This window comes from Pelmatolapia mariae, linkage group LG10_11, assembly GCF_036321145.2.
Source record: "Pelmatolapia mariae isolate MD_Pm_ZW linkage group LG10_11, Pm_UMD_F_2, whole genome shotgun sequence".
NCBI lineage: Eukaryota > Metazoa > Chordata > Actinopteri > Cichliformes > Cichlidae > Pelmatolapia > Pelmatolapia mariae.
In genome coordinates, this window is record NC_086236.1 from 21,509,496 (window position 1) to 21,519,718 (window position 10,223).

Sequence of the window (10,223 nt, forward strand, 5' to 3'; positions counted from 1 at the left end):
CTAGTTTTACAAAAACAAATGCAGTTTATTATGTAAATTCCAACGCAGCCCTCGTCAAGATAAACTCCAGAGCAGTTTCATGTCACAGGATAGATAAATTGTCCATTTTTTTTTAAGCCAATAAAGAAGAGAGTTGGTGTCAGGGTGTAAATGAGATGAGATTCAGGGGAGACACCCTCCTGACTGGAGTGTTGTTGTTTGAGAGTGGTGCAAACAGGTCTGCTGAAGGCGTCTCGATCTGATCTCTGACCTGTGAGATCTGCCGCAACAGAGCCTTTCCTTCCTCACGTGCCTGCAAGGCGAGACGTGACCGATTAGTACCGACCACACAACAGCAACTAAAACAAGATGCTCAAATCGTACAGGAACACTTACGTCATTGTAGTCACAACAACGCTGAGCGCAAAGGGATGCCTCATCATAGTGCTTGTTCTTGAAATAGTACTGGCCCAGGTACCGCAGGGCTGTGCTCACCTCAGCGTGCTCCAGTTGTTCCTGACAAGACTTAGTTTGGTTAGAACTATATTCCTTTATATTAATGCAATGCATGACATGGAGCACAAATGGGAAAAACAGAGCCAGAGGGCTGGAACCTCCAGCCACCAATGTCATCATCTTAGTTGTTCCCATTTGGCTAATTAACACACGAGTAAAACAGCAGAAAATGAACTACTGCAATGATGCATTTCTGTATTTCATTGGTATTTAAGTCTGAGTTATCTCTGCAAGCAAAAACAATCTGCTGGCTTTGCCCCTGGGGGGGCAACAGCTAATTTTGGAGGCCTTCTAATAATTTAGCCAATACTTGGGTCAAGATTTTCATTGCTCTGGTCATTATTTATTAATAATGACCAGAGCTCTGGTCATTATTTATTAATAATGACCAGAGCATAATACATAATACAATTTAGCAAAGTATTAAAAGCTAAATTGTTGCAGAACAATAGCTAAGTTATTTTAGTCATGTGACACATTCCCCTACACAGATTTCACTTGCATGCAACTGAAGCCTGTCCAAATGCTCAAAACACTGTCAACAGTTTCTCTATATTAAAGAATCTGTTTATAGAGATCACCTAAATAACAGCATAATTGGATTTCCTTCATATTTATGATCATGTATTAGCTCAATTAGTGTCTTAATTTGCAGTCATGTCCTGTAAGGGTGATGCTGGAGTTTGATGACGGCTGAACAGTTGTCTGGAGTCAATATTTACAACATAAAACATTGTGTTAAATCAGTTGCCTGCGCAGCGGTGATAATCACACAGACACTGTGTGGACGTAGGCTAAAGTTAATATAGCATTTAAAGGGATTATTTTATTTAATGAACCTTTTCACTGTAAACCAGACAGCCACGTACAAGAGTTTAAAAATGTGAAATGCCTTTTTCAAGATCTGGCCTTTGTTTACTGTCTAAAACTTTGTCTGGTCCCCAGGAAAAGAAACATGCTGGCCAATTTTTGTTTGTAGTAGATAAAATGACACCCATTAATGATTGCCGATTCCAAATCCACACGCATTAATAGACTGGATCTAAAGCCCCTTCTGTTTGGGAAGAAATATGAAAGGATGCTGCATTCAGTGACGCTGGGAGACAAAACCTGGATTACAGTTTACCAAGTCATCTTAGCTGGCCAGTCAGGCTCTATCACATGAAACAAATTAATAATAATAATGCATAATAACTAATACATAATAATAGCAAGCTGAAGCATCGTGATCTCACTTGAAAGAGCAAATCATCGCAATCCTAGACCCTGAGAATATGAGTGTCAGAGCTTAATTTAAAGTGCTTACCCCACAAGAGAAAATGTCTTGAATGTAAAGCATGTAACACTGGGCAGCATCATCAGACTCATTCAGCTGTTCGTGGAGCCTGACAAAAATAACAAACAACCAGAAAAATAAATATATAAAAAAGGAAAATAAATATCGAGCAGCACATCAGAGCTTCATTTCTTCAGAGCACTCTTGTTCAACTCAATATAGTGATAAACACTTACTTTGCCAGTTTGAGCAGAGCCATTTTCTCTACATCTCCGACAGAATATGCCCTCCAGTAACACTTCACAAAAATAAATCCATGACACAAGTTAAAATCAAGCCAAAAGCTTTGGAACTGACTACAGAAACTACTTTTAAGTACTGGCAGTGGGTAGATGTGTACCTTCTTGGCTTCGGCTTGCTGTGACAGTTTTTCGTAGCTTTCACCCAGTGCAACCAACATGCGAGAGTCATTCGGCCTGAGAAAAACAACAACAAGTGTTTATATATATATTTTTTAATTTAATATTTAAGTTTTCTTCCGAAAACCATTCATTCTTTATAACAGCAGCATGAAATATCATCTGCTTAGCTTAAGTCCAAACCTGAGCTGGTGAGCCTTTCGATAATAGTACAAACAGTAAAAGGGCATCTTGAGGATCTCGTATGTCTGACCCAGACCATACCAGGCACGGTAGTCTCGCTTATTCACTTCAATGGCATGTCTGAGGAAGAAAAAGGACACAAGACTTAAAATCACAATACCCGTTTAAATCTCCAGGCCTGTGTCCCCTGATAATAAATACATCCCGATGATCCAGATACTGAGCGCGACTGTGAGATATCCAGACTGACCTGTAGGCTTGAATGGCAGCTGAAGTGTTTTTCATTTCCATGTACTCGTGTCCCATGAGTGTCCAGGCACCGAGACAGCGAGGGTTCAGTTTGAGGGCCCGCTGGAAGTAGAGAGCTGCTTTCTCATGCTGAGAGCGTAAGCTGTAATAGTTACCTGTGGATCACACACAACTTACTGCAGTGCAGGAAACACTAGTTTTCTTTTACAACATATATTATGGATTACATGTATATAATGAACGATCCATTTGTTTTAAAACTAGCATAAGTAACGTCCTCTTGCAGCCGGTGACCTCTAATCTCATTAGTTCAGTGCTTACCGATAACACAGCACGTCTCCACTCTGTACTTGTCAATCTCCACCAGGTTGTGGGCCAAATAGCTCAACTCTGGCTTCATGCTCTGTGGAAACATGGATTACAATCAGCAACACTACAAAATTTCAGTTATGATCCTGACTTTCCTATTTTCTACATTTTTATTTACTTTGATTCCTCACTGAAGTAATGCAGAAACTGGCCCCCATGTCTTTGTGCAAACCACATCCGTCCTACTGATTATTGACTAATGTTCTTTAGATCTCACATTGCAATTGGCATACACTTACTTTGACATAAAGCAGATTTGAGAATGTGTCCATGTTGTCGATACGATATGGATCCTGCTCCCTCAACTCGTTGAACAGAGCCAAAGCTTGATCAATATCTGAAAGAAGGGGAGACAGCGTGCTGTAAGACTAGGCCCGCTTACATGCCATTCATCAGAAATTCAAAATTACCACTGAAAAAGTAGAAAAAACAAACCTCTGATATTGTGGTAGGCCACAGCAATCTGTGAAATGATGTAGGTACTCTTCGAAAAGCCAGCCTCTATTAGGTTCTGGTATTTTTGCAATGCTTCTTTGATCATCTGCAGCTCTGTGTACATGTGGGCCATGAAGAAGTCTTTAATCCAGCAGTCTGGCAGAGACAGTGACTTCAGCTGAGGGGAAGCGATAGAAGCAGACAGAGTCACTTCAAGGTGTAAATATTTCTGAACATTTATTGAATATGTGGATCCTGTATTTAAAAATCATTTTTTAAAAAGGACTGATTTTTTAATTGAAATGGTTACTGTGGATTTGGCGAGTTAGCTTATGGAAATAAATGCTATCAGTTTCCACAGTTTCTGTGTCAGAACATAAGGCTTGTTACCATTTCAATATTGGTGACAAGGTTACTGAGCTCCAGCCATGCGCCCCAGTGCAGTGGAAGTGCATGTATTCCCTCAACAAACACGTCCACGGCCTCTTTCGGAAGATCAAGCTTTCTTAGAACCACCCCATACCTGTGTGTTCACACAGACACAAACATGATATCATCTGTAAGTAATCCACTGTATACGTCTGCATAATGGCAGTAATGTGTTTCACTATGGAGGAGCAATCTTACAGATAGAGGGTGAAGCCGTCCAACTCTCCTGCAGTATGCTTCTTACTGAGCTCGACCCTTAGCTCACGCAAAGCTTCATTGCGCACCTGACCCTTCTCCAGAGGGCCTAAAACACAGAAAATATACAAATACGCTATTTGACGAATACAATTCCTCATGTTTATCTTTTATGGGTCTAAAAGAAGAATTCCTCACCCAGGCTGTCCACAGTCTCATCATCCTTCTTTTTCTCGCCCGACTGAAAAAAGAAAAAACAGAAGGACAATGACAAAATGTGTTACAAATGCAACGATCAAAGTAAAATCAGGCTTCCTATGAAATAAAAAGGAAGGATCAAAAGGACGTGGGCATGCTCGACATCTACAGAATCTTACCAGATAGCGAGAATACATATAGAGGAAATAAGCTTTCTGACTGCAACAGCCTTTCAGAAAGTAAGCAGCACGATCATATTCTTTCAGGTCAAAGTATGATTTGGCCAGTGTAAGTGCATCCAGGTCTTGTGCATCTTCCTGCATGATGACAAATAAGAGCCATTTGAATAACATCATTAAGTTATTACAAGATCATCTTAATATCTACATTGCAAGAACTGTCAACAGGGGGCAATATACACATGTGAAAAATAATATGCTGCCACCTGCCAGAAAATCTGTCTGTCTTTATTGTTTTTTAATTCTTAGCAAACTTTAGATAAATTCCAGAGATTTATTTATTCATATTATATTATAGTATGAAAATTATCACCACACCCATATCCACATATCCTAAAAGATCAAAATTAAAGACAAACACATTTTGAAAAGATTGTGTGCGCAGACAAATCTTGATATAGCCAATTCCTGTTCTACACAACTGTTAACTAAACAGTAAAACATCAGAGTTCCCACAATGCCACTGAGTGACTTCTTCCTTTATCACAATAGACACTGGCACTGTGGTTTATTTGGAGATTCTACACAACATCCTTCAGGTGTATACACAAACACGCAAGTGTCATTAATGAAAATACAACAAATACGGCACTTTAATTACTAATTGCTATTTTGATCCATTTTAGTAAATGTACTAACCTTTTACACCCAGTTAAAATCTTGATTATACTCCAGTGGCATTAAAACTCACTGATGAGCCTAGAGTTCAATTTTCTTGCACAACCAGGGTGTCGGTTTTTCTATGAAAATAATACTCTAGGAAGGTTTGTACGACATTGGACCGGTTTGTGCAAAACCTTAAGCACTCTGGATCTGCAGTTCACTTGCACTAGTATTTCTGGAGGAATCCAAACATAAAACTAGACCTGAGCCATAAAGCATTAAGGGTTTTCCACTACAAGAAGGGAGTCATGCCACAGGTAATATATCAGATTCCAATGTAATGTAGTAATAATGGAGCTATAAAACACGTGTTTACAAGTGACAATTTTGCACCGTTTCACAGACACGAATGAAGAACTGGAACAAACCGTACTGCATGTGAAAGAACGAAGAAATAAGAAAAAAAACATCAGTAACAACTGAAACCCAGAAAGGTCCTCAGTCATGACAGTTTTACAAACCTCTGTTAAAGGGGATGTTGGTGGCAGTTCATCCTTTGGCAGAGGATCCAAAGCAAATGCCAATTCAGAAGCCCTAAAATGTAAAGGAACAACCGCAATTTTTAAAATTAACACCTAAGTGCAACATTTAGCATTAGATTTCTTCCTAATCTGACATCAGTTCGTTTATTTCCATTCATCTAAACTCTCCGGTTTCAATTTACTGATCAAAAACAACTGACTAGAGAGACGGCCTGAACCAAGTTATGCCTCAGGCACAGGCAACACTGACGTTACACATAGTGGACTTTGTCAGCACAACTAGTAAATCTACATATATGGTCTGCTTATGTTTAAGGTGACACTGACAGCAAAGTTAACGGCAATAAACAGCTAGCTAATACAGAGACTGATTTTTTTTTAATCAGTGCTAACGCAGCTAACACGTAACTAGACGTCAACACTGACTGTAAAGAGCAAAATGACAGCCAGCTAATGGCACATTATTCACTGGGAGTCTCACCACTTTGCGCTGTGTAAAAGTCCTCTTTCTTTGCAAAGCGATATCACCGATATTAGCTGTTTTTTGATTTGTACCAGATCCCCAAACTCACTACAGAGAGCCGCCATTTTCATATTTTACCAAGCAAGTATGCTATTGGTGGAAGTTTCAAAGAGGCTGTCCCTCTTCCTCTTCCGCTTTTCCTCCAAAATAAAACCCTCTCTGTCAATATTCCGTCTCAAAACTAGTAAAAAGGTAAAAACTTGGTAAAAAAGAAAGCACACCCTCGTTCATTTCTGAGATTTTGCATAAAAGGACATAAAAAAAAATGGATCTGTCCTGGATTTTAAAATGAGGATTTTAAAATGAGAAAAATTCAATTCAGTTTTATTTATATGGCTTCAAATCACAACAACATATAGTCTTTATTGTGCAAGGTAAAGAAGGATTATAATAATAGAGAGAAACCCTTAACAATCATACTATCCCCAATAAGCAAGCTCTTGGCGACAGTGGGAAGGAAAAACTTCCTTTTAACGGGAAAAAATCTCAGGGAGGGACAGCCATCTGTCTCCACCGGTTAGGAGTGAGTTGAGGAAGGCAGGATAAAAGGCACACTGTGGAAGAGAGTGAAAGATTAATGATAACAAAATAAAATGCTAAATGCAAAGCAGTTGAAAAACTAATTACACACCGTGGTTTTACAGTTTGTAGTTCAACTTTTAGCAGCAATAGCAAATTAACTTGAAGAAATCTTTTTCGGTATGACTTAATCAGTCGCTCACATTATTTTGAAGGAGTTTTAGCACACTCATTCCACCACTGCTTGAGTTCATTGAGGTTTGCAGGCATTTGTTTATGCACAAAGACCCCCCTACTGTCTCACCACAACATTTTCCTGCGCCATTGCAACACCTTGATTCTTATCATTTTCTGCCATTCAGTCAGATGACCTCAAAGTTGACACTAGAATACTTTGGTATACAGAGGAGTTCATGGTTGACACAGTGACTACAAGGCACACAGGTCCTGTGGTTGCAAAACAATTCCAAATCATCACTCCTCCACCACCGTGGAGTTGTTATGAGATGTTTGTGCTGATATGCTGTGTTTGGTTTTCATCAGACTTGGCACTGTATTATGGTCAAGCATTTCAGAATGCAATTTTGCAAACCTAAGCCATGCTTTCATGTTCTTTTGCAATCAAAACCATACTTGCTCAGTTTTTTTCTAATTGTATTGTTATGAACTTTAAAGCTAACAGCTTTAGCTGTGGCCTGCTGTAGAGTCGGAGGTGTAGCTCTTGTTTTTTTGTTTTTAAATTTTTATTTTATTTTTTACAATTTCTCTGACCATTTTATGGTCTGATCCCGAATTTGCTGGAACATTTAGTCCTGGGAACATTGCCATCTGTCTCGAATGTTTTCCACTTGTGAATAATCTTTTTCAATGTAGAATGATGGAGTTCAGATTGTTTAGAAATGGCCTTATGACCCTTCCCAAATTGATGGGCAGTAACAATTGCTTCGCTAAAATCACTGCGGAGATCGTTCCTCCTTTTCATTCTGTTAACACACACTGAATGCTCCACACCAAACTGCCAAGACTTGATTTTTATGAAGGTGCTCACACTTGCTGATGATCAGTTAATCAAGTGCTGATTAGAAGCACCTGGATGCTATTTAATCTCTTAATTTCTGTGGAAGATAATTTACTCTGTACTTAGACATACAATATTTCTGCATTTTGGCAACATTTTTGTCAAACAAATAAAGAAATGCTGTTACATGTCATGTTATGTAGTTCATTTCAGGTTCGAGTTCCTGCTTACGTAATTTTAAGACCTGGTAAGGACTGGAGGTTTACCAAAAACTGAAATCACATGGCCCTTCAACTTGTTTCACAATCTGTCTCAGTAATCATACACATATCACCACTCCTCACAACATCATAGCATGGTCTGGTTGAAAACGTGGATGGTGTTCTGAGGTCTCTCCATTCCTGGACAGTTTGTGGGACTATTTTAGTGTGTTGGAGGCACCGATAAGTAATATCAGAGGTTCTCAGCTGGATTCTGGTCTGATGAATATGAAGACCAGTCAGTGGCATGAACACCTTCACTGTCCTGGAACTGCCAACATATTCTGGCCACATGAATCCTGGCATTGTCTTGTACCAGCAGGACCCCAGGGCTCACTGACAGTGGATATGAGGATTTAATCCCAGCACCTAGAAACTGTGAGGATATTGCTGGCTAACATGTGGTGGTGTATGTGACCTTCCAAGAGACCACCACTAGACCTAATGCCAGACAAGAAGGTTTTGGGTTCAAGTCCAGTTTTGGGGCCTTTCTGTGTGGAGATGCATATTCTCCCTGTGTCTGCATGAGTTCTCCCCAGTACTCCTCCCACAGTCCGAAAACATGCATGGATTGAGGTTAAATGGTGGAAGCAGTATAAAGTTTACACACTGTCTCAAGACCATTTCACATCTGTCACACGAGGGCAGTGTGAGCATGGTGGGACCTTGAAGCTCTGATGTTCTCTGGTAAATGTCAGTCAAGCTGTATGGTGCTCGGCTGTGAGCACAGGTCCCACCAAAGGACACCGGGAACTAATTTTACCCTTATGGAGTCTGTTTCAGACAGTCCAGTCTGAAACACGCACACGAGAGGGCCACTGGAGATCATCTCGTAGGTCTCTGGTGGTGCTAATTCTGTTCCATCTTGCACAGAGGAGCTAAGCTGATGCTCTGCCCAGCTCTCCTCATGTAGTGGCTCATCTCTTGTATCCTCCACACTCTTGACACTGCACTAGGAGAAACAGCAAACCTTTCTGTGATGGCACATATCCTGGAGGAGTGAGGCTATCTGTGCAACAAAAATGCCGCTCTCATGCTCCCAGTATTGACAGAAAAAGCAAAACTAGAGAAAAATCACCCAGGATGGATAAAGAGAGGGGGATGGTCTGTGGCTACTACCTTAAAAAAAAAACAACTAAAAACTTTCCTTTTTGCATGTTGTTCTGTTATCGCTTCTCCAGTGTACCCGCACATTCATTTGCATCAAAGCAAGTGAAATAAAGCCACTATTGTTTCTGCTTTCTACCTGGACAGATCAATATGTCTGAAGTTTGAATCTCTGTGATGATCAAATGTTTTGTATTTTTCATAGCAGCTGATGACATCAAGAAAACCCTGTGGGCTATAGTGAGGGACAAGATGTTCTTTTTTAGTAAAGAATGATACACCAACAAAAAATCACTAAAGGCCCTGTCTAAAGAAAAATGTGTTCGATCAATTAATTTAATAAAAAATTATGACTCTATTTACCTCTCGAAAGACCCCAGGGCAACAATTTATTCGTGGTCCCCTAATGACACTGTACATAACAGCGGTAATATTATTTTGAATGATTACTCTGCAGGTGAAATGATTAAACAGTCAATTATTATTTGCTTGAAAGGGCAATGCATCATTATATAAATCTCTTAAGCCATTTAAATAATATTAATAATGTCAAGATCCATAAATATCATCTTGCCAACGCATGCACCGGAGTCATGGCAGTCTGAATAGGACCTTAACTGCGTTACCTCAGCAACTCAGTGCACCGCAGCTGTTATTTTAAACACAGTAACTTATTTTCCGAGCCAGTGCAGCTCTGTAAGGTCTACCTCGTCTTATAGGAAGCTTCGAGGCGGTTTCTTTTTTGTCTAAATAAATAAGGCTGTTTGTAATAGAAATAAAGATAATAAAAAATGAGGTATTTAAACTAATAAAGGCCCATCTCACAAGTGTTTTGTAGCAATCACATTGAGTACTGCTGTCCAGTATGCTCACTGGTTTTTAAATACAATTGGGAGAAGTACCACTCTGCTTTCGTGTCTGCAATCAAATACTGGATAAAGACATCGCAGCATCATCAGGACTTTTCACTCTATATTTAGCTGTTGGTTGAGACGCCTGTTAGCTCAAGGCTTACAGCTCTGTTGGCCCACAGCTTACCTCTGCTTCACACTCAGAACTTCAAATATCCCCACCACCAACCTGGGCTTAACCCTGCTACGAAGCGGATTGATCCCCGATTTCTACAGGGTAGCATCCCCAGAGGATCAGAGTTAAAGCAACTGA

The 10,223-nt window shown here is 39.8% G+C and overlaps 1 protein-coding gene across 1 annotated transcript; it reads right to left on the reverse strand.

Moving 5' to 3' along the window:
- Positions 1-132: 132 nt before the first annotated feature.
- On the reverse strand, positions 133-6,226 carry cdc23 (CDC23 (cell division cycle 23, yeast, homolog)). Its single transcript, XM_063486615.2, has 16 exons — positions 6,114-6,226; positions 5,612-5,684; positions 4,428-4,565; positions 4,249-4,291; positions 4,054-4,159; positions 3,817-3,949; positions 3,427-3,604; positions 3,231-3,328; positions 2,944-3,025; positions 2,624-2,777; positions 2,374-2,493; positions 2,172-2,247; positions 2,008-2,069; positions 1,802-1,880; positions 376-495; positions 133-292 (listed from the first exon to the last, which is right to left on the reverse strand). Exons 1-16 carry the CDS (start codon positions 6,224-6,226, stop codon positions 140-142), a joined length of 1,728 nt encoding a protein of 575 aa, XP_063342685.1. The 3' UTR covers positions 133-139.
- Between the last annotated feature and the right edge of the window lie 3,997 nt (positions 6,227-10,223).

Excerpts from the sequence above, each read along its gene's own strand:
- cdc23 (XM_063486615.2), bottom strand. The coding sequence starts at position 6,226 with ATGAAAATGGCGGCTCTCTGTAGTGAGTTTGGGGATCTGGTACAAATC. Across the intron at positions 3,329-3,426 it reads GGCCTACCACAATATCAGAG|ATATTGATCAAGCTTTGGCT; the intron begins GTTTGTTTTTTC and ends CCCTTCTTTCAG. Across the intron at positions 2,494-2,623 it reads GCTGCCATTCAAGCCTACAG|ACATGCCATTGAAGTGAATA; the intron begins GTCAGTCTGGAT and ends TTTCTTCCTCAG.